The sequence below is a fragment of the Scaptodrosophila lebanonensis genome, unplaced genomic scaffold (genome assembly GCF_003285725.1).
Source record: "Scaptodrosophila lebanonensis strain 11010-0011.00,11010-0021.00 unplaced genomic scaffold, SlebRS2 tig00000024-arrow-pilon, whole genome shotgun sequence".
NCBI classification, from domain to species: Eukaryota; Metazoa; Arthropoda; class Insecta; order Diptera; family Drosophilidae; genus Scaptodrosophila; species Scaptodrosophila lebanonensis.
In genome coordinates, this window is record NW_022060538.1 from 17,704,073 (window position 1) to 17,729,686 (window position 25,614).

Here is a 25,614-nt window from a genome sequence, read left to right on the forward strand (position 1 = left end):
CAGCTAGTGAAATTGTTTTTAATAATTATTAATAATTAATAATCTATAGTATTACCATTTATTTGTAATTTTTTCAATCCAATTTTTTGAATATATTTGTTGAGCCTAATGATTTAAATCTGTAAATTTTTAGCTCACATATTCGATATAGGAATTTAAACATTTGAATTCGATCTTTATTTATTTGATGTTCAAAGATAAAACCCACATGTACATTGTCAGCCGTATATTGAATAAAAAAATATTAATGTATAATCAATTGAGGATAGTTTTATTATTTTCTCTTGCTTCGTGAATTGCAACTTTTTATTATTTTTAATTTATTTACAATCGTTATATTTATACACGTGTAAATGCGTTGGACAACGCACTAATGTACATATGTTTTAGATTTAATGAAAACTAAAATTAATTGAAAATTCGTTGTAGCCACTTGTTCTACGGATTGAATTAACTGTTATTCAAGAATAAATAGGAACAAAACATAAAATGCTAATACTATTTGCTGTTGGGGTAAAAGAACCATATACTAAATTAATTATTGATTTGATCTATTGCCTTGCCGGTATACGGTTTTTTGGTTTCTGCTTTAAAACGGGCCACTGGGGCCTGAGGATACGCATGTTGTGTGAACCTGCTCACTATGTATTCTTGGTTGATTCAATTCAATACGAAAATCTATTTAAAACTAATATTTAAGGCTTTGTTGCAAAACTAAGTGGAATTTTGCCGGAACAATCGGTGTTGACTGCCGTTCCTAAACGGCATTTGGATGTGGTGCGGCAATTTGGCCAGCCAATGTACAAGATCTGCAACAGAACTTGGCATAGTAATGGTTCTGGCAATGGCGAGCCCTGACAATCAGATTGCAGTTAGCGAAATAGGGATTGTCAATGCATTCTGGGGACACCGGTATGACAGCTAAAAAGATGCTCAGGTAAGTAAGACATCGTATATTTCATTTTGAGAAACTTACATTCGATTCGAATATTATCCTCGCTGGTGCTGTAACTATAAGAATTACGTGCTGTACAGCCATAAACTCCAGTATCTTCTGCTGTTACGTTGCTAATCACCAAACGATGGGGTTCGTCTATAAGCCATACAGAACGAAACATTTTAAGAAAAGTATATACAAGTAAATAAATCTAAATAAAATATACGAAAAAACATACATGTTATTTGCACACGTCCATCAGGTCTTAGGAGCAAGGAGTCCTTGGTCCATGTGACATCCGGAGTAGGATAACCCTGAACAGAACAGCTCATGGCAATAGTGGAGCCAGGCGTGTAGCTATTCTGCGGATCTAAGCCAAGCACGGCTTGTGCACTTACTGTGATGGAAGATTTAAGCAAATTTATTATTTGTTGTAAAAACCCAAAAACGAACACAAACTCAACACCAATCCAAATCATGCCATGCATTTTACTTACTTCGTTGTGGTGCAATTTCTACAGGCGATGGTGGGGGCACATATATGGGGCGTGACGGGCGATAGGGATAGTTAGGTCTACGTGTAGCGGGTGCCGTCGCTGGGTCTAAAACATATTTCAAGTATTGTGCATCTGCATTGGTCACCGCACGTGCTGGCCCCACAGCCTTCAGTGTGACAACTAGTGAGACAGGTCGGCCGCGTTTGTTATAAGCATCGCATGTGTACGGACCGAGGTCGGACAACTGAATGGACTTGAAGAACAACGAGTATTCGCGCGTCATCTCATGACGCTCTCCGATCAATCGGAAACGTTTGTTGTAACGCCACCAGCTAACATCCGGCGCTGGATTACCACCCGCGGGGCAACGCACCAGAGCGGGCCGGTTGAGTTGAACAATTTGGGTAGCGTTCTTAGGACCGTAAATATAGGCAGGTATATCTTGGGGCTCTGCCCAGCGCAACAATGGATTATAAGCAACAAACATGCATAAAAGGTTCATGCATTAGAGTTAGTCAAGAAGCCAACACCAAAATAAAACATACATATATATTTTTGAAATGGAACGCACCTGTTACTTGCAATGTTACTTCACGACGCACTGGCTCGCCTAGCCCATTGCTGGCTACGCACACGTAGGTGCCATCATCAGTCTGACGCACCTGGACTATTGTTAAATCCCCATTTGAAATGAGCACATAACGTCCTTGATTGGTGTCAATCTATAAAGATGGGACAGTGTAAGGAATCAACTAAATGTACAATATATTTATAGACTAACCACAACATTCCTCAGCGACCAGGTTATATTTGGCTCCGGGTTACCTGTAGCAAAGCAGCGTAGCACCGCAATGCCACCCAGTGAGGTCTGTACGTCTAATTCCTGTTGTTTTCTTGGCTCTAGTGCAGCCTTCACTTCTCCTGGATATATTATCACTGGTGCTGGCGTAGTCGGGGATAACGTTGGACGTGTTGGCTGCGTTGGACGAACGCACAAATTTCCACAGCCATCGTTGCAGCATTTATTATCACCGCGACAGTTGGCATCGGTATAGCACTCGGTTATACAGTTACTAGCGTTAGCAATTAGCTGTGGGCAGATTCCGGGCTTATTAATATCTCGACAAACGGGCACGAATTGGCGATTGTCAGTATTCGACACTTCAACATCGCATTGTTGACTCTCCGGACAAGAGTAGTCATCGCAAGGGTTCTCACATACACATTGCGTACAATCGGGATCCGATCGTGCAGCTTCGCGACGGACACCATAAGGACAACGCAAATCACGGCAGTTATTTTCGTAGGTCTCACAACGGTTTGGCTCAGGTTCAATTTCGTTATTCGTTATTTCGTTGCGTTCGATAGGCTCTGCAAAACATGTACAATGTTTAATTAATAAGGATGCACAATAAAAAAAAAAATCAAATACCCTAAGAATATACAAAATTAGCAATATGGTCTATGAGCAAGCACAAAATAATTATCTATGTTTCTACTCTTATAAACTATGTTTTCGACATTCTTAGAAAAGTCAAGTGAGCAAGGTGCAAAATTTGTGCAGGGTGGAGAGTGAAAAGGTGCAAAGTGCTGTGGGTAGGTGCAGCAGTTAAGTGGAAGGTCTCAGGCTTACGTCCGCATTGACCAGTGCATGCTTCATACGAACGGAAATTGTTCTGATTGCCCGAGCATCCAGAGTAAATGAAAGGTACGCAGCTGCCGACTTCATCATTATAATACCAACGGCGTTCCGCTACAACTTGGCCGTTGCAGCGACCAATTTGTACCGGTAAACGACAGATATCTACTTACATGAAGAGAAACCAAAATCTTGGGTTAGCCAAGGTTACTGTACAAAAGGACCCAGTTCAAAGTTACCTCTGGAAACACCCGATGGCTGCGGCTCGCGGCCACCGATGCATACCGTCTCGCACTCGTAGCGATCATTAAAGCGGTTGCCCGTGCCATCACAGCCACCATACGTAAATGGATCGCATGTATTCTGTGTGCGATTGTAGTAGTACCGGGTCTCCCACTGCGTACAAGGGCCAGAGGTGACCGGCTCATTGCACACGTCTGACATAACATATTAAAGCAACTGGAGCAACTATTAGTTAATAAGAAAAACTTACCAACTCCCTTAAACTCGCCGCACTGGCGCTCGCATTGTTCACGTGTCTCAAACCGGTTACCATTACCACCACATCCCGTATAGATGAAGGCAGTACATGCCATTTTTTCGTTGTCATAGAACCAAGCAGTTGTTTGATTGTAGCATTCTCCAGCTTCTGGTGCCAGGTCGCACACGGAATATGTCTAAAAAGCACACAATTAATGGATTGATACACTCTTGCTTTCTTAACTTACCGGTGCTGGAGGTTCTTGCTCCGGGGGCTGTTGACCGCCGCGGCAGTAGCTCAAACACAACGCCTCTGTAACAAAGTTGTTTCGATTACCACGACAACCCGTGAATTCAAACTCGTAACAGCCGCCAGTGCCCTGATCGAAGTACCAGCGATGCGACACTTCATCACACCGACCACGAACTGGTGGTAGCGAACATGTACTTTGTGCGTCTAAGCACTCATTTTGACAATCATCTTCGTTTGCAAAGCTGTTCTCATTTCCATCGCAGCCAGTATATATGAATTCGTCACAAAGACCTTCTTGGCTATTGTAGTACCAACGTGTCTCGTTGTTGTAGCAATTTCCTGAGACTGCCGGAAGGAAGCACTTCGCCGTATCTGTCTGAGGCACGCTTTCCTGTGGCTGCTCCTCTGGCTCGCCTATGCGGTTTTCTATTCTGGGACTGCAACGAGCCAAACAATCCTCTTCAGCCTTAAATCGATTATCATTGCCACCGCAACCTCCATAGTAGAACTGTTCACAAAGTCCTGTAGTTGTGTTAAATGTCCATAGCAGGTCATATTGATCGCAATCACCCACGCTAGCAGGCAAATCACACAAATCACCCGTTGGCTGTGGTTGCGGTTGGGGCTGAGGCTGAGGTTGAGGCTGTGGTTGTGGCGCAGGTCTCTGTGGTGGTAGTTGCGCTGGCCGATCACATTTCTGCAGGCAGTCTGTCTCCGTTTCGAAGCGGTTGCCATTACCCCCGCATCCTCCATAGAAAAACTGTCGACACCTTCCTGTTTCTATATCATAGCGCCACTTGAGCACATACTCGTAACAATCTCCAACACTCTCGGGCTCGGAACATACATCGACCTGTGCTGGGGGTGGTGGTGGTGGTGTCGGTTCAGGTTTCTTTTCGCATCGTGCCAAGCAGGCTTCTTCGCTAGTGAATCGGTTCTCAGAGCCACCACAGCCGCTGTAGTAGAATTGGCGACAAGCTGCGTCTTTGATGTCATAGTACCACAGTAGTTGATAGTCGGAGCATTCACCAACTTCGGCAGGTATTTCACAAATGTCTTTGGCTAATTGAAAAACATTAAAAATATATGTATTGAAAATAGTTTGTAGTTGAAATCGGAGCAAACATTGAAAGCAGCTTTAGGTGAATGCGCGAGCCGCTACAACATTTAAAGCTTACCAACTTGCCGGGGACAATGATCCTCGCATGAGTCCAATGAGGGGAAATTGTTTTTGTTTCCACCACAACCGGTGTAGTAGAATGGCAAGCAACGCTGCTCGGTCGGTGAGAAGTGCCATTTGGCTTGCTTTTCACTGCAATCACCGGTTTGCTTTGGTAGTGAGCAGTGGTCTTATTACGTATCATTTATTGTGAGTAGGTGACAAGGGATGCAAATAGGTTGGTAGCAAGCAAAGAACAAGCACACAAAAGCATTCGCATTCAATAAAGCAATCAAAGGTAGAGTGCATAGGGAAAAAATTAAATAAAAACATACCGTTATGCCAGGTAAATCAATATGTTTAACAAATTATTACTAAGCCTACTGTTAATTGCACATTTTTAATTAATATCACAAGCACCGATAATCATTAATTAATGTTATATACTTGATATCAGAATTTTCAAACCTTTAAGTACACCTGGTTGCCGACAGCTGTAGCTGCAGGCATGCTCCGTCGGATAGTTGTTTTTGTTACCCTTGCAACCACCGTAGACGAAGGGACGGCAAATATCGGTTTGATTATCATAGTACCAACGCTCGAAATTACCAGCGCAAGGTCCGCTCTCCGCGGGTTGTTCACATGGTGCTGAAAGCAATTATAAAATTCAAAACTTTTTATACAAAATATTACGCCTTTGGCGTTTACTTACGAACACTGTCACTGATTGAACATCTTGACTGACACTGCTCCAAGCTGTCGAAGCGGTTCTTTGTTCCATAACACCCGCCATACCGGAATTCTTCACAGCGATTACGATCAGCATCGAAGTACCATTTTTTGGTGAACTCCTGGCAAGGACCAGAGCTTTTTGGTAGCAGGCAGACGTGCTGCCCGTCATACTCTTGGCAGGTATCCTTACATTCAGCTTCAGTATCGAATCTATTTGCATTTCCATCACAACCGCCATACCAAAATCTTGCGCAGCCTCCATAACCCGTGTCGTAGAAATATTTGACACTGAAGTTACCACAGCCACCGGCTTCCTTAGGCAGACCACAGGACTTCTGAGGTGGCTCCTGTACATTCTCGCATCCGCCGAACTTATCATCCTGCGCGCTCGTAATTCCATCAGGACAGCAGCCATATCTACTTTCCAAGCATGTGCAACCCTCTCCTCTTGGACCCTTTGCGGGAGTCTTTCCATCTTCACAACACTTATGCTCAGTCTGTGAGCAATGACATCCATAATGATTTGGACCTTGGGCCAAAGTAAGACCATCGGGACAGCACCCGAATTGCATGGTTTCACATGGACATCCCTCAAACTTCGGTCCCTTTGCAGCGGTGATTTTGTCGGGGCAGCAGCCATGTGGAGTTGACTCACAGGCACAGCCCTCATTTTCTGGACCTCGTGCTGCTGTTTTTTTATCTGGACAGCAGCCGTACGGCGTATATGCGCAATCACAATCTTGGAAGTTTGGTCCACGAGCACTATTTATGTTATCGGGACAACAACCGTATGGAGAATTCAAGCAACAACCCTCGCCAAGTGGACCATGAGCTGGTGTCTCATTGTCGGGGCAGCAACCAAACTGTTCACGCATACAAGCTGCACAACCTTGATTATCAGGTCCAGAAGCAGGTGTACGGCCATCTGGACAGCAACGGTACTGAGTCTGTTCGCAGCCTTCTGGAGCCGATTGTATAACTGGTTCACAGCCTAGGAAGTTCTCTCCCTCTGCAGCAGTCTTACCATCAGGACAACAGCCATGCTTTTCGAAACTGCATGATTTAACAACATCACCATCTGTGGTTCCCGACCCTTCACCAGAACCTTCCAATTCAGTGGTCGAATACTCTTCAGTTGTAGTGGGTGGCAAGGTTGTTGGTTCTGGACAGCCTTCATCGTCCTCGCCCTCAGCAGGTGTGAATTTATCTGGACAACATCCAAACAGCGTCTCCGCACACTGAGACTTCGGACAGCCCTTATATTTCTCGCCTTCTGCTGGTGAAACACCGTCCAAGCAGCATCCGTATTCGGTATCAGCGCAAGTTTTCGCAATCGGGCATCCTTCATCAAATGGTCCCTTAGGGGTAGACTTACCATCGGGACAGCAACCATATTCAGACTTCTTACAACTCTTCTTCTTTCTTGGCTTACATTTACGAGTTGTACTGGAAGTAATAGCTGTTTCCCAAGTATTGGGAGTGCTACTTTCTCCATCATCAGAAGAACTCCAGATATCTTCTGTTGTACCTTCTTCTGTTGATAATGAGGAACCTTCAGAAGTGCTTTCTTCAGTCGAGCCACTTTCCGTTGTGTCATCTGTAGAACCACTTTCTGTGGACCCAGATGATCCCAGAGTTGTGCTACCACTTGATTCTGTAGAACCGGATACCGTTGAACCTCCACTCGTATCAGTTGATTCTGAAATAGTTGTTTCAGTTGAACCAGTGATAGTTGAATCGCTTGATCCATCTGAAACACTTGTATCTGTTGCACCAGATACAGTTGATTCACTAGAAGCTCCCGAAGAAGTCGACTCCGTTGATCCATATGCTGTTGAGCCGCTGGACCCATCTGACACGCTTGATCCTGGTGATACTGATACAGTTGTCTCACTAGATCCATCTGAAACACTCGACTCAGTAGATGCAGTTGAACCATTAGACTCATCCGAAACGCTTGAACCTGTTGATCCTGACTCAGTAGACTCACTAGATCCAGCTGAAACACTCGATTCTGTAGAGCCCGAAGCAGTTGATTCACTAGAAGACTCTGAGACAGTCGAGTCCGTAGAACCTGACACAGTCGTTTCACTTGACCCATCTGAGACACTCGACTCTGTTGATCCTGATGCAGTTGTCTCACTGGAGCCTTCCGACACACTTGATTCTGTTGATCCTGAAACAGTTGATTCACTGGATGCTCCTGAGACAGTCGAGTCCGTAGAGCCTGACACAGTCGATTCGCTTGAGCCATCTGAGACACTCGACTCTGTTGATCCTGATGCAGTTGTCTCACTGGAACCGTCCGACACACTTGATTCTGTTGATCCTGAAACAGTTGATTCACTGGATGCTCCTGAGGCAGTCGAGTCCGTTGAGCCTGACACAGTCGATTCGCTTGAGCCATCTGAGACACTCGACTCTGTTGATCCTGATGCAGTTGTCTCACTGGAGCCTTCCGACACACTTGATTCTGTTGATCCTGAAACAGTTGATTCACTGGATGCTCCTGAGACAGTCGAGTCCGTAGAACCTGACACAGTCGATTCGCTTGAGCCATCTGAGACACTCGACTCTGTTGATCCTGATGCAGTTGTCTCACTGGAACCGTCCGACACACTCGACTCTGTTGATCCTGAAGCAGTCGATTCACTCGATTCTGTTGAAATACTCGATTCTGTAGATTCCGATTCAGTTGATTGGCTGGATTCAGTTGAAACACTCGATTCTGTAGACTCTGATTCAGTTGATTGGCTAGATTCAGTTGAAACACTTGATTCTGTAGACTCTGATTCAGTTGATTGGCTAGATTCAGTTGAAACACTTGATTCTGTAGACTCTGATTCAGTTGAAACACTGGATTCTGTTGTTCCAGATGCAGTAGATTCACTAGATCCTTGCGAAACAGTAGAATCAGTGGATCCGGATACTGTTGATTCACTGGACTCATCTGAAACACTTGAATCTGTTGATTCTGATGCAGTTGACTCGGATGATCCTGATACTGTAGATTCACTAGAAGCTCCTGAAACAGTCGACTCCGTCGATCCGGATACAGTTGATTCAGTGGACCCATCTGAAACACTTGTATCTGTTGCACCAGAAACAGTTGACTCACTAGAAACTCCTGAAGCTGTCGACGCCGTTGATCCAGATGTTGTTGAGGCGCTGGACGCGTCTGATACGCTTGATCCTGTTGATCCTGATACGGTTGTCTCACTAGATCCATCTGATACACTCGACTCAGTTGATCCAGATACGGTTGACTCGCTAGAGGCTCCTGAAATCGTTGAATCTGTCGACCCAGATGCAGTTGAACCGCTAGACTCATCCGAAACGCTTGAATCTGTTGATCCTGAAACAGTTGTCTCAGTAGATCCAGCTGAAACACTTGATTCTGTAGATCCGGAAGCAGTTGATTCACTAGAAGATCCTGCAACAGTCGATTCTGTCGATCCTGATGCAGTTGATCCACTAGAAGATCCTGCAATAGTCGATTCAGATGAATCAGTAGATCCACCTGAAGAACTGGAATCAGTTGATCCTGAAACCGTTGATTCACTAGAAGCTCCAGAAATGGTGAAGTCTGTGGTTCCGGAAACAGTTGTTTCACTAGATCCATCTGATGCACTGGATCCGGTTGATCCCGAAGGTGTTGTTTCACTTGATCCGTCAGATACACTTGATTCTGTGGACCCAGAGGCGGTTGATTCACTAGATGCTCCTGAAACGGTCGATCCGGATTGATCGGTTGAACTGGAAGCATCGCGACTTGAGGTAGTACCAGTGAAATCAGTCGTACCCTCAGATTCATCTCCACTACCCTCCGTCGAAAAACTGCTGTCTGATGTTTTGTCTGTATCTCCTGATCCTTCAAGTGTGCTGCCAGTAACATCGCTAGAAACAGATGAATCGTCTATAGTCGAAGCAGAGTCACTGTACATCAAGTCATCGCTTCTAAGTGTACTCAAGGTACTTGATTCTCCATCAAAGTCAATGGCATCGGTAGTATCTGTTTCACCGGAGCTATCTGTAAGCAAATCTTCTTCATCTTCGTCTTCATCGCCACATTCTTCTTCTTCATCTTCGATAGGCTTATCAGTACTTGTGAGAGGTAGCAACTCATCTTTCGAGCATGGCTCAGTGTTACATTTTTCCGATAGTGCTTCAATCTTATATTCATCACAATTTATTGAATTTGTACCATTCGACAAACACAATACTTCGCGAACACGTTCTCCGCCTCCACAAGGTTTGCTGCATTTGCCCCAAGGTCCAGTGAACCATTCACCTGGACATTCCGTTGCCTCGCCTTCACATTCTTGCTCTGATTCGGGTTTCGTAGAGGCATCGCATTTTGAGTTATCAGCAGCGGGCTTAACTGTTTTACCATCGAATTCTCCACAAATGACTATACGTGATTGTACGCCTTTCCCACAGGGCGCAGAGCACTTGCTCCACTCCGATGTAAACCATTGTGTCTCACACTTTGACGACTTGCATGTCCGGGATAGTGTTGGAACTTCCGGCTCACAAAATTTGTCAGGATAAGCTTTGCCAGACTTTGAGCCACAAAAAGCCGTACGCGTTTCTGTGTTTTGACCACAGGCGTCACACTAAAATTAAAACAACCAATTTCAACTCTGAATGTCAAATCTAGGGGGTTTTGTATCATATCTTACACCACTCCACTGTGATATGATCCAATCAACACCTTCACAAGGTGCCAGCATACATGTATTTTCTGTCTCAGGCTTATCTTCAACACAATCTTCTTCGGGCAGTATACGCTTGCGTCCATTTTCCTTGATAAAGCACGTTACTTTCCGTGTCTGCTTGCCTTCCCCACATAATTTGTCGCATGGTGTCCATGGACCCAAGTGATAAGAGGGGCAGTTCTTGACATCGCGATTGCACTCTTGTGTTGTGGCAGGCTTGTTGCCAACTTGTTTCAAGCAAACTGCATCTTCTTCAAGGGTATGTTCACTGTAAATATTATCATATATAATAAGTACAACTTATATGAACAGGTACGTATACTTGCCCAGTAGGAGAGATACGCTCACAGGTGACGGTTCTGTTTTGGAAACCATCTGAGCCGCAACCTTTCGAGCACTTTGTCCAATCACTTTCGACCCAATGCGGTGCACAGGGCTCCATACCGCATTCCTGGCTTTCAGCTGGCTTATTCTGGGCATCGCACAGACTTTCTTCGACGTCTTGCAGGCTGACGCGGTTGTTACACGTCACCTCACGCGACTGAGTACCACCGCCACAGGAAGCACTGCACGGGCCAAACTCTCTATGGGTCCACGTGTGCACGTCGGGCTGACTCTGACTCACTTCTTCTGGTATGCTATACTCATAGTCAATACTGACATTCTTGTCCTGCACCAGCATAACTACATATAGAGACTCGGAAATAGGTCCGCTACATGTTAACTGATCTGGAGCTGCAAAACCAGTAGGCTTGCGCTGATAGTTCCACCAGCAGCCCGCGTAATACATAGGACGTGGGAAATCAATGCGCCAGTTACCATTCAAGTAATAGTGCCCAGTCAGATTGCGACAGGCAAGATAGTTGTTAGAAGGTGCTGTCTCCTGTATACGAATATTGGTTGCTCCTACTGGAACAATCAATATATCGTTGTAGCCAGCTGCCAAATTATCTGTGCTAAATGTGTTCTGGATGGTCTTGCAAGTCCTGCCATCACCCCCGCATTTGCGACATTTATCTTCCTTAGCATCCGAGCCCAACATCATATCACAGCCTACAGGCATGCACTCTCCATCTACACACACATCCAGGTCTCTGTCATTACAGCGTGTGCCATCCACAACCTTTTCCTTCTGACGGTAATAGAAACGTTCTCCTTTGGGCATACAATTCAACTCACAAGGCTTCGCCGCATTGATATAGGGTACCCATGTGTGTAAGACGCCGTCAAATTTGACGTCATCAAAACGAGAACACTGAAGCGCTCTAAAATCGGGCTCTTCTTCGGGACAATCTTGTGTGTTGCACGAGTAGTATTTACGATCACCGCCACTGCATGCAGCTTCCCCATTAACGCTTTAAAATAAATACCATAGTTATGAATGAAAAGTGAAGAAGCTTGCACATTTACTTACTCTCTGCGCAGACACTCTCGCGTCTGGTAAGAAACACCACCGCCGCAGGTGCGTGAGCAACTTGACGGTGAGCTCCAATCTGTCCATTCGTAAGGATCATTACCCTCGCCTCCAGGCGTTACCGAGCTGGCAGGCAAATACATATTTGCGCCATATTCTCTTTTTGCACGTTGGCCATGCTATGTATCGTAATTGTGGTGTATTAATCTAAAACTCAAATTGGTTGGGGTATGTTTTTTATACTTACAAATCTACTCTGTGAGTCTTTCAGGCATATCAGTACAATGAATAATACCAAGGCATTTGAGCTGCAAATAAAGAGGGCTTAATTCAATAACATGCTCACAAACCCAGCCTCCCTCAACGCACAATAAGAAAAGTTAGCCAGCTTCATTCATTAAAGCAACTATGTTAACTTGTTGCAAATATTTGTTTACTTGCCCGCATGCTTCCCCACAATCATTAAAACCGCAACACACAGTGGATGGTCAAGATGCTGGTGGTCACAGGCGGGCCAAGCATTTGAGAGACCAAGTCTGTCACTTGTCAACTACTATACTTTCTCAAAAGACGTCGGCAAGCGAAGGTGTGCAAAAAATCTTTTGTAGGGCTTCGCACAAGCCGCAACAACATCATGAACTTGTTTATGCTGTGCACGCTGGATAAACAAACATTGAACTTGTTTTCGCTTGCAGCGCACAGAAGGCGAACAAAACTTTGGGCAGAGGATTGCTGCATGGTCAAGTAAAATTTGCAATTTCTTTGAAACAATTTCTTATTTTATTACACGCCGTGCAGGTCATAAATATGCAATGCCATATAAACAAGACATAATTTAGCAGTGCTTCCTGCCGATTTGCCAAAAATAAAAAAGGGAGACACAGAAAGCAAACCAAATAATAAGTACTAGTCGGAGAATATATGATTATGCCGCAGACAGGGTGACGCCGGCCAATGCCGACATCATTGGGAGCGGCAAGGACGAAGAAGCGCGTGAATATGTCAAAAGCGTTCAATGTTGCACGTTGCCTGGTGCTTGTTGGTGCTTTGCCAATTTAATTTCTGACGCTGCGTGCAGCTCCGTTTTGTTACACTTGGACGCCTTCGACTGCTTGGCTGGCAGTATGGCAGAATGGCAGTATGGCAGAACTGGCTGAAAGGGCTGAAAGAACTGGCAGACTGGCGGTCCCAGCAGGAGTACTGCTTATGACAAGCGAACGCCGTGTGGTGAAGCTGGAGCGCGGCGGTCCAAGTGTGGCCATAATTTTTATGCTTCTGTGTTGGCATTTTAATGCAATTTGAGCGCATTTCCCTTTTGAAACCAATGCCAGGACACCTATTGCTTTGGCAAGTGCGCCACGACAATGGCAGCGGCAATGACAACAGCACGGCACACATTTCACAGTCCATTGAGCCTGGCCAACAAGGAGGCAGCAACAACAGAGACGTTGGCGTCGCCCAGGCGCGCGCTGTATCATTGCGTCACGCAAACAGGATACGCGAAAAGAAGCAGGCACGCTATTAATTGGGCAGCTAGTAAGAATATGCTGACCCAGCAATAACCAAAAGGCAAAATCATAAAGTAGCTGGAACTCTTCCTGGGCTCCCATGCTTCCAGATTTATGTTGCTGATTACGCAAAATCTTTTCAACATCAACATTTGTGCTCTAAAGTCCAGAAAAGTTGTAAGAAAGCATGCGGTTGTTGCTGTTGTGAACACATGCGGTCGCAGCGGATACCACGTGACACCAAACATAAACAGTTGGCGCAATCATCAAATGAAACAGCAGCAGCAGCAACAACAACAGCGATATGTTAACTAAATCCTCCACATAAATGTCAAAAAAAAAAAAAACAACAACAAAATGGCGGAAGCGCTAGATTCAGCGGAAACCGTACAACAACAGATGAGGCTTTATACCTAATGGCATGGCATGTCTAGCTATTGTCCCAAAAGCAATTGACTGCATTGGCCCATGTGAATGGGTAGTGGCCAAGATCAAGGCATTCCAGACCGCAATAGCCACAGTTGTGGGCTGCTGAAAAATAGCGCACACGTGGCTGCCAATTAACAGGCAAGCCCGGCCGTAAACAATGCCGACCATTGTTCATTGTGTTATTCAGCTAGATCTACATCCAAAAAAAACCTTTAGGGAGTACTAGTTGCAAATATTGTGGGGCCAACACCCGAACTCGTGCCTGTTTACACAAATACCTGCTGTATGCAACGCGATCTTAGAAGAAATGAAAGTTTCTTAAATCAGCTCCGAGAAGCATGTTTAAATACAGTGTTACATAATTAAATAGACTAAATACGACCGTTCTTTCTAGTAAACATCGTGTTTAAAAAACTAGTCATTTGAAAGCATGTGCTTGTAAGCTGCTTGTACATTAAGGCTATGACTACCACTTAGTTGTATTTCGATTTATTTTAAAACAAATTCGGGAAAAGTTTCGGAATTCACAAAAGATCAAAAACTGGCAACAGTTGTCATTGATCGTCAATATCCTAATTTACAATATCCTAATTCACAATGCTAATGACTTGATGTTCGCTATCGCATACTTTTCTATAGCATCATTCCTAAGTAGCACAGATCCATTCACCCTCACATACCAGTATGTATGTATATTTCGAAACCAAACAGCAACAAGTGCAACGCTACTTCCAAAAATATTGCATAAGTATTCATAAATAAGACGCTGCTAATTAGCGGCAACAACAACCATAAACAAAAACAATGAGCACCACAAGTGCGTGCACTTAACCCAAACCAATAGCAAGATCAAACCACACTCTGAATTTTTTGATTAAGAAAAAACAACTTATATATGTGGCACGTTGAACAAATCTAAACAGCGCCTTCTTATGTATGGTATATACTTGTATGTACGAGTCCACACATATAAATATATTTACATATCAGTATAGTAATTACATTGACTTCACACCTGAGACCAAACGGCTCGGTATTTGAATTGTTTACATGACTCATGGGTGGAGAGAGCGCCGCCTTTTTTTCTTCTCGAGCCATCCTCAGGCAGGCACTCGAGGGCAGTTGCAACCACCATATTTATATTTTCCCATGCCACTTGATGAACTCGGCGACAGGCAGCTCAACTGCCCCAAATGCTGCCGAGCCCAAGCACAGCACTTGCCATAAATTATGGGTCTGAGCAGTTGGGGCAGTCAGGCAACGGGCTGGCTATTTATAAGTACATAAAGATCTGCCTGGCAATTGAAAGGCAATCGAAAAGTGCAGCATGCAACATTTGTGCTGCTACGCAAAACCCGCACGTCACATAAGAAACTGCAGATGTACTTACGCATAAATACATATGTATGTATACAGTAGACATACCATATAATGTAATAAAAGACTCATCAAGATATTATTGTCCTTACATTACGCACAGAATTGAGGATTGAGAGTTTTAAAAATTCACAAAAATCCACAAATGAAAGGTGGGAGTAAAGTGTTTTTAATCTATCCCTAGAATGCAGTCTGTACTTATGTTACTGGAAATGTTGCTGCACATCGATCAATCTTTATAAAATTAAAAAACTCTTTTAAGCAAAATAATTGAAACATTTACCAATTATTTCATTAATCTAAATGCTCACTGTATGGAATAATTCTACATATGCATACAAAACTCCATTCGATTACTCACATTGCCGTTGCTGAACGCGCATGCCTTTGATGAAGATGGAATGGCCCCAACCCCAGCCACAGCCCCAATCATTTGACTTTGCTGCCCCGCTTTTTAATGTTGATTGTAAAAAATGTGCACAACTTGGCTGGTATTTTTGTTTGGTTGTTTCGCTGGAATTGCAACGCATAGCAATAAAACAGATTTAATTGCAATCGTGCCGCTAAAATGCCGCTAAAATGCCGCTAAATGCAACAAACTGTTAGCTACCCTACTCTTTCTGCCTCGTCCCTTTGCTGCTATAATGGCAACCATAATCAGCCTTATTAGAGGCAGACTAGGTTGCTGCAAGTTTTAGTTGATATAACTCAAAGGATCAACATGTCCACACACAACATGTACAGACACAAACACACCCACACGTACACAAGTTGCAATTATGCAGAACGCGCACGCTTCACGCCTGCCTCATTAGTTGTGGCTGCTGGCTTTGAAAGGATATGTTGCAATGGCAGACGTTTCAATGACATGTATCAAACGTACATATGTACATATATGCATACATGCACACTAACATACAACCGCTCATTCGCACGCCCCCACGCATGCAAATACAATTACATATAGTCATACAATTATCTCAAGACAAACACACTAATGCAAAACGCCAAATTGCGGCCAGGGATGCGGCAAAGAAGCGACAAATGGCAAACCAAAGCCATGGTAAAAGGCCTTGGTTGCAGGTAAAGCTGCAGCAGCAGCCACGCTCTATGAAAGGTGTGCAATAAAGGGGATCGGAGGGGGAACGTACGTGCAAAGACGCAGTCAAATAATGACGTTGCCATCGACGATGACGATGACGTTGACGGCGACGAGGAGGACAACATTTGTTGCAACGGAAGTAAATGTTTGCATTGTTGAAATTTTAATTGCATTTGCATAAAGCGACGCACACATGCCACCTCATCACCATCACCACCAGTCCTCCACTCTGTCTGTGTTTTGACTGGCAGCCAAACACTTGCAGCGCTTTTCAGGGACTATAGCTACTATAGATCCCTGTCAAATGCACAACGTGCTTTGGCCCTGCACTGCAATGCCGCGTCTTGCCCTACACAGCGCTGACGTGCCATGGCGAGCAATTATCAATTTCAAAATTAATTAAACTTAATTGAGTAGTGAAAATAATAAACATTAACACACACAAACACACACACGTGCACACGCACTCAGGATACATGAACAGTGAGCCTGCAGTGTTTACACATCCAGGCAGAGCAAAGCAATGCAAAGCAGTCACCATTACCTAGACTAGCAGGTTACGGTATGCGTAGAAACTCACGCACACGGATAACGCTATACACTGAGAAAATATTGCTTATACATTTTGGAAGACTTCACTGAAAATGGAATTACAAGTACATTCAAGTCTCAACTCAAATGTTGAACCCAGTCTTTTCATTTCTACTGAACTAAATAGAATATAATTTGTTAATGAATTAAAATCTCACACATCAATATGTTGCAATTATTAAACGAAATAAATATTTGCTAAATTACGAATCGATTTACTAAACTTTTCATATATGTATGTAGTTTTTAATTCCACATATTCTATACTTAAGCAAAAAGAAAATTAAGTTGAAACCCAAAACCACAATCGCATTTATCAAATTTCCATACGTTTGTACGTTTTATAAAAGATTGAAAAATCTATGTATAAACAAATATTTGGACAAGAAGTGGAAATAAAACAGAAAAACTGATAATTCAAGTGTGTTTTAAATTCTGCATTATTCCTTCCAAAATATGTACATATATATTACAGAAACATTTTGCTTTTAATACTTCTTCGAGCTCTTTCACAAAGTAATTAAGAAGCACCAAGAAATTAATAAATTATTTTTTTGAGTGCACAAAGCTGCAGCTTTTGGGTCTAAAAGCCACTTGACGAGGCGCAACAAAGTTTGTGTATATAAATGCCTAATGAAATATTTGTCACGCTTTTCTCCACCACCACCACCACATCCCCTTCCCCCTCTCCTATACCCAAGCAGCAAGCACAAGCAAATGAGCAAACAAAATGCACAGTTAGCTAGAGTGACACACTGACGTCTCTGCAGAGCCCCAAGTGTTGGATGCATTTCACTTTACTGCCCTACGCAACATCAGCAGCAGCAGCAGCAGCAGCGTCAGTGGCAGCAACAACAACTACTGACCCATAAATTTGACTCGTTGATGGCAGACTGCAAAATGTTTGACTTTACAGCAGCAATAACAACGAACACTTGTAAACAAATTTTTATGGCAAATGTTGCAGAGGCGTCGTCCACTTGATGTCTGCAATATGCATGAAAATGAGAAACCGAGACCAATCCGAGTTGCAGGCGACCAGAAAGCAAAAGCAAAAGCAACATCAACTGCAACTGCAAAAGCAACAACTAATTAGAGTGTCATCATAATGCCGCTCTTACCCGCCCCTTCATTCCACTCAATCGCATGTAAACATTGGCAATTTTCTATTTGCCCAACTTATTTGGTTCGAGATTGCAACAAGCTGCTCGAGAGGCCGATGCTTCGAGTTGCACAAACACAAACAACTCAAAGCTAAAAGCAGTCACAGCCACAGCAACATTGTCAACTTTACCACTTGAACTATGTACCCAGCGCCCCGATTTTTCAATTAACGATTATACTAGTATGCATGACTAATTCGACATTATACAAGTAATCAATCTTTAATATTCACACGAAAATGGTGCGAAAAATAGATACACTTGTAGTAACGAACAGGAGCTGGATTTTTTCACACCTTTTTCCATCGAAATGATTAGCCGGCATTCAAGCAATGAGAGATAGTGGACTTTGGATTCAAACCCGTAAAAAAAAGCCTCTTCATAGCCAAACACTATTTTTATTTCATCGAGAATTTATGCTCTGGTGTGCTCTCAATTAAATTTGTTATGTTTGTGGCCAAGCGGGTGGGGCCGAACTTATTGATAAACAAATTTACCTTTAGTTCTAATGATAGTTTATATATAGACGGACCTGTTTATTCGTAAATATACTTTCGTATAAATAGAAATGTTAGAGTAAAAATTCCAACAATTACGGAAACTATGCACACATCACTAATAAAGGTGAAGTAGGGAATGTATCAAAATGAACCGGTTTAGGCCCTAGGGGAATATTGATATATAGATTAGTTATTCCAGTAGCTCGTTTACTTTCTGAGAGCCTTGCGTTCAACAACGGCCTGGTATTGCTCTGTTTTAACATTGTGATCAAGAATAAATATACTCCAAGTCTCATAGAAATTGCGTTCGATTTTGAAAATAAAACTGTGGACACTACTTTTTGGTTTAGGTAAAAACTATTAATTGAAGTTAACGCTTACTGAATAATAGGCTTTAACTGCACCCGTAAATAATCTTAAGTAAATATACATATTTTTTTTTAATTTCTAGTGAGTAGATTTACAATGGATCTGCTTTCATAAAAAGTTTGGCAGTCCATTCATGTCCCTTTGAGTGCTCAAACCTTCGGCCCGCTGTCAAGTCCACTGACGCAGAACAATTTCAGTTATTTATAATGGGGCGAAAAAGAAATGTTTAACTTGCCAATTGTTCTGAACTTCGGCGTGCCTGCAGCTACTTGGCAGGCGGAGTGGCAGGCAAAATGTAGACCAGACATTGATTTATTGCGCAATTATTGTGAGCAGTTTGTACAGGCGGCAGGAGCTGTTGCTTCAGCTTCTGCTTCTACGACTGCCACTGCCACTGCTTGTTGTTCCTCTTGCTAAGTGGCCAAGCTGGAAGACAAGTGCTGAAGCATTTACAATTGACAGCCGCGAAGGTTGAATTGCAAAACAGCAGAAGCCGAGCCACCAGAGAACTGATGCAACAAGCTGACCAAATTCAAAAAAGCGCGCCCTTGCCATTCTTAATTTCAGTTCGAGCTTCATTTGGCTCTTAAATACGCGAACCACACACAAAACTCACACATACACACACACAGCCCCATAGTCTGTCATCGAAATGCATGTCACGTCGCAGCCCCAACAACAACAACCAAACATTTTAATGGATCTCATGGTGGCTCCTCTCTTTGCGCACAGTGATGACAAAGTTTATTTAATTTAAAAAATATACTTGTATATATTCGATAAGTTATTTTTAAAAATTTATTGAAGATTATATTTATATTAAATATATATTATATTATATATATATATACATATATATATATAATTATATACTCACCTATCTAAGAAGACATTGTTTTGCTAATTGTTGTGAATACTGCCCCACTTTATTTACATTCTTTCTCCTTATTTGTAGATTGACTTGTCGATGGGTGACGAATGTACAAAGACCAACCAAGAGAAACTTGTTCCCATTTCAAAAGAAAAATTATCTGAGTCCGTACTAATTGTTTTCACGTTTCTTGAACAAAACCGATCTAACATACGAATGCAAATCATTGGCACATCAATTAATTAATCACTTTGAATTACTCAAACATTCACCTTTCGAAAACAAATGAAACGATCAGTTTTTAAAATTTATATTATTCAGCAGTCCAAGCGAAAATGATTTTCCAAACTTAAGCGGTAAAGTATCTCTCACCGATATAAGAGAGTATTTGAAGTCGTTTATAACTTTCGGTTTTATTCAAGAATAACACCACTGTGCTGTGAATTGTCTTACTTGTTGTGGTTGTTGTTTTTGTTGTTGTTCTTGCTGCATGTGACGCATCGTCAACATAGCAAAGTGGCTCGTTTTCATGCTAAAAATTTTTGGATATTTCTGCGGTCATTTTTGTTTTTGTTTTTGTTTCTTGTGTCTTGTGTCTTGTCTGACGCTGATCTCTCAGTATTAGTGGCATATTTTGTTCATTTGGGGCATCCTTTTCATCTTCCGCGTTGCAGCGTGCAATGAACTCTCCCGGCATGTCTGGCTTGCGGCATCACTTGCCCGCCTATCGATTTAATTATGCACATTTTGGTTAACATTTACATACTCACTCACATACGTGGACATGCATGCACAAATTTATGTGTGTGGACTCGTTTACTATCCACATTATGTGAAGTAGATGTGGGATGGGCACAAAATATTTGGTGCTCGATGCCGAACATCTCCCAAACTGAAGTAAAAGATTTAACAATCCTGGCCTCTTTTAAATCTGTAATTTGTTTTATTATCCGTATTTATTGTGCAGACTTTCATGAAGAAAAAGCCGAAGTCTTTCCGTCACGCTTATGATAATTAAATTTTTAGCTGACAAACTAATAAAAACAATATATTATTTAGGAAACTACTGTTTATAAGTAGTTTTGCATACAATCGGCAGCTCAAAAAGATTCTACACGTTAAAACAATATTTAGACTTTAATTAAAATAGTTTGGCTTGTTTGGTTTTTTTATATATTTTACTGTATTATTTCTTCAAGAACTTTTCTGACCACACCCTGCAAAACGGATACCCAGCTCTGTTGTCTTAACTCCAAGTTACTTAAAGTAGCCCGATTGCATAAATTAATGTGCCTGCAACATGGCGGCGACTTTTATTAATTAAGCATATAAAAGCATAAGGCCTGAGAAGAAGACTTTTTCCATGACCATGATCAGATGATCTACGGCGCGATGGCTAACATTTCTGCTATGGGTGTGGGGGCCAACACATGTTGCAAATGCAGCGTGCAACATTGCCGACTTGAACTTGGGCCGATGATGCTTTTGTAATTGAGCTATGGAGGGGCTGCGGCAACAACAAGGAGGCGCATTATTATTTGCAAGACGCTTGGTATGCATTTAATTTGTTGCTCATTTGCCGCCCCATCATTCGACATGCACATGAATTTCAATTCCCATTTCAATTCCAGGCAACACATCAAATTTCATCGAGTGTGTGTGTGCATATGTGTATGTGAGTGCATGTGTGTGTGACATTTCCGGCGTTGCGTTTGCGCATCGGTTCGAATAAATCGAATCTCCCATCAGACGCATTTACCACCCACCCACTCAATAGTTTCGTCTTGCCTCATTAGATTAGCGTTTGCATAAGATTTATTTACAGTAATTAAAGCTCAATTATGCAATGTGTACATCAGAACAACTCTATGTATATATGCATATATTCGAGTATAGTATGTGTATGTGTATGTGTGCGGGCGCGTGTGTCTGCTTATGTTTCTGTTCATGATACAAGTATTGCGTGAGTTCTTCGACTCTTTCAAGGCAACTGCGCAGCGTGCATACAATTTAGGAATTTATTGTTTATAGTTAAACGCACACAAACACTTAATAAACAATTTAGTTTCGCCCAGCAACTACCCATTGGTGTTAGTGGTTGTTGTAGTTTCTAATTTAGTGCTTTTCCACGAACAAATTATGGTTAAAAACATAACAAACACTGCCAGCAAGCAGATCTAAAGAGTACATAGCCTAGGAATAGGTAAGCTTTTATTTTTGGTCCACTGTATGATGTACAAACACACACACACACACACACACACATATGTGTATATCATTTACAATATATGGTGAATTGAAATTGAGTTCAAATCATTGCCGAGAGCAACTGAAAGCTTTCTTGGTTCATTATGGCCAGTTTCGGAAGAGAGTCTCAAAAATGAAGCGCCGCTTGTCAAGTTCAAAGACGTTACGAGTCACAAAGTTCATTTTATGTAATCAACTGCTGACCACTTTATGGCCACATGTGCATTAAACGTTAAGTTTGTGCCATTAAAGCCTAGATAGGTAATAGCTGTGAGAGATGTGAGCTGACCCGGCCGGCAACAGAAGAAGCGCCATAGGCTGGAACGTCCAATCAAATCATTTATACCTTTTACCCTTTAGTGTTATATGGTACTTAGCTTATTAATCTGGGTTACTTTTTACAAATTAAAAAGTTTATTATAACTCGGCACATTTTATTTTATATTATGTTATAAATACTTAATTTTATTCTAAACTGATTAAAAATCTTGCTCTTAAATTGAATTGAATTTCTGGAATTCCTGAAAGTACCAGTAAAGTTATTTTCGCGGTCCATGTGTTGCCAAGTCTCCTTTTTCGAATCATTTTATTTTTTTAGGAAATACAAGTAGTTCATTCTACTATATAAGCTTCAAACAAAAGCTATAGTTTTTGTAGTAGAAGATGGACGGATTTTTTATTAGAGAAATAAGTAAGAAAGAATAATATCTTGAGTGAAATTAAAAACTAATTGTTAAACTGTCATTCAATTTAATTGAAAATTAAAGAACATTTTTGGACAATCAAAGAAAACTTTTGATAAAATGTTTTTTCAAAAGAATTATGATTAAATCTTCTATCTATGTGGCATGTCGCTTTAGCCATTGAGCAGCATCTAGTCATGTGTTGGCCATATTTCAGTGCTCGATTCTTAGAACCAAGCAACATCAATAGAGAGACAAGAAACGGCAACGAGTGTCGTTGACAACAACGGCAACTGAATTTTCGCTTTCAGCACCAAGTGAAATGGCCAAAGCGAGAATTTTCGCGAAAAACTTTAAAACTTGACGAATAAATATGGATGGGCTAACTGCCAGTCGGTCAGACTGTCAGAAAGACAGAAACACAGAAAGACACACAGACCGGCAATTCGACAATCAGAGCGAGGGAACGAGTTTTGGGCACACATTTTATGCCATGTCGTGAGGCAAAATTGTGCGTTCCAAAGCAAAAGCTAAAACAGAGCGAGCAACTTTATGACTTTGGCCAAAAATAAAACACACACAATGCTGCGGTCAACAGGCGGGCAGGCACTGACGGCACAGTTAGTTTCAGATCATACCAGAGATATGTCAAGCATGCGTAGGTTTCCCCGATCTGGCCGTCTGGCCTTCTGCTCGTCTGGTCCCGACTCGAGTGCTGATCTTTCAACAGCAACATGGAATCAACTTTGAATTCTTGACTGCTGCATCGCTTCATTTTTTTTTAAGCTGCAGATGGGGCAGGTGGCGGTGGCATGGACGAGAAAAGTGGCAGGTACTCGGATGGGGAGGCCACTTCAAAGCGCACGCACCAAAACTACAATGGGCAACAGTTTTCGAACGCAATCGTCGGGCAAACGCTTTACATAAATATTTACATTTCAATATGAAATTTGATTTGGATTTTTGTGGAATCGCAAACAAAGTGGCCATGCTTTCAGACCATTTGATTTTTGATTTTTGTAAGCCAACAAAAGCACACACCAAAGTGGTCGGCAACATGGCACAGGTGAGCCAGCCAATGAGCCAGTGGATATGGATTAGTGTTTGCCAGTTCGTACTCTGTATGGAAACGGCGGGTGTCGATTATTAATTGTCTGTGCGTGGGTATGTGTGTGTGCTTTTTAGTTTCTGGCCGGAAATTTATGTATATGCATATATATACTTGTAGAACATACATTCATACCTGTACTTCAGAAGCAAGGAAACTCTAATGAAATTTCATAGACATGTGCAATAAATTAGCACATTCATGGAATAATTTCTACCAGCAGCATTCTCAAAGTAAATCTTTATTTTATGTTGCTGAACAATTTGGTACTTTTACCTTTGAATAGTTTTATTTACATTAATTGAAAAATGAACTTTACTCATCATTATCACTCGTACACACGTACATAAGTTTAGCCAACTCTTAAAAATAGTGTTATGCCTAAAATGGGAAGAAATGTTTAATTGTGTGGGAACAAAACAAAATGTATCATATTTCCAATTTTTTTTTTAAATGCAGTCAATTTATTAACCGTACGAGTCATCTTCTGTAAATTATTTCTAGAAAAAGAGTCGGAGCTACTTCAAAACTCTATTGGCGGCCACAGATTATAGACTGGCTTTGGGGAGTCCTTTAGCGAGGCATTGTGTTATTAGTGTACATTAGGCTAATGAAGCGGAATGCTTGCGAACAAATTTTCACAATTTTCATTAAGCAACTTCAATTAAGATGGCAATGTAATTTGGCGAGCAAACAAAATGGCGGGCAGGATGATACTCGTAGCAGCAGCAGTCAGCCAGTTCAGTCCGGAATGGAAGTGTCAACAAGGAAGGGCGGGTGCCTGTTGCACAACCAACACACACTAAGCACACACACACACACACTAGCACAAGCACATGGGAATGGAGAGCTGGATTGGCATGTAAACGTACAGGACAATTGGAATCAGGCAACGAGTCGGGCTGCCAGCCATACAAAGTGTTTGCCCATGTAGTTCAAATGAAATTAAAATTTCCATTGGCACAGTAATTTGTGGCGAGCACAAAAGGAATCAATTTCATGCCAAACACTGACGCCAACCAACATCAGGGACGATGCGATGTCGACGAGAACGACGACAGCACACTTGTCTACCATTTTGTATCTATGGAATACATGTTTGTCTGATGCTTACCGCAAACGCCTTGATAAATCCATTTTGCCGCTGATAATAATCGACGGCAACGTGCTTCTCCTCCTTTCTGTTTATCCTTGCGCGCAACTCACGATTTATTTAATTTTATTTCGCTTGCTCTCCCGGCTTTTTTCGCACTTCAAATATGCAAATGTTTGTCAAAATTGTTTGCTCTTTAAATTGCAAATTGAGTTTTAATTATTTTGCACACTTGCCACCGGATTTATTTATTTATTTATTTATTGACGTGCACACCCATTTCGTTAAACAGATCTGTACGATTGCAGCCCCAACAGAAAGGACATGCAACGCATCGAGGGTGGGGGGAGATCGGGCGCTCCTCAATGTAACGCGTCGGCACGATTGTTAGTTTTTCTGGAGAAAGACACACCCGCAGGGTTAGAGCGCACGACAGCAACTGATCGACCAATGCCCACACGATCGCTCTAGTTCTGTACAAGCAACCACCAGCAGCAGAAACAGAAGCAGCAATATCGACCGACGTAGTCGCAGCAACGCAGCCGAAGCAACAACAATAGTGGAGCGATAGTGCCCTTTCTCGCCAAACTGCGCGTTTCCGTTCCGTTCAAAACGCTTCTAATGTGCTGCGCCTTCTTATCAAAAACTCTCGGATAAAGCTTCAAAAGGTTTGCTGCGATTGTTTCTGAGCTGCGGTTTTTTTGGTTTTATCAAATTTATTTTGCTTCGAAAACTATAAATCCA

At 42.2% G+C, this 25,614-nt stretch overlaps 1 protein-coding gene across 5 annotated transcripts; it reads right to left on the reverse strand.

Moving 5' to 3' along the window:
- Positions 1–292: 292 nt before the first annotated feature.
- On the reverse strand, positions 293–25,242 carry LOC115620270 (papilin). 5 transcript variants are annotated; one of them, XM_030513432.1, is made up of 18 exons: positions 24,892–25,242; positions 12,077–12,137; positions 11,830–12,008; positions 10,742–11,770; positions 10,380–10,683; positions 5,678–10,313; positions 5,434–5,613; positions 4,985–5,155; positions 3,802–4,868; positions 3,567–3,750; positions 3,313–3,510; positions 3,068–3,238; positions 2,216–2,805; positions 2,006–2,156; positions 1,435–1,884; positions 1,176–1,334; positions 977–1,093; positions 293–921 (listed from the first exon to the last, which is right to left on the reverse strand). In XM_030513432.1, the coding sequence occupies exons 1-18, from the start codon at positions 24,912–24,914 to the stop codon at positions 758–760; spliced, it is 9,834 nt and encodes a 3,277-aa protein (XP_030369292.1). In that variant the 5' UTR covers positions 24,915–25,242; the 3' UTR covers positions 293–757. The 5 variants fall into 5 exon arrangements, with proteins under 5 accessions (XP_030369292.1, XP_030369293.1, XP_030369296.1 ...); XM_030513433.1 differs by lacking the exon at positions 4,985–5,155; XM_030513436.1 differs by lacking the exon at positions 1,435–1,884.
- Between the last annotated feature and the right edge of the window lie 372 nt (positions 25,243–25,614).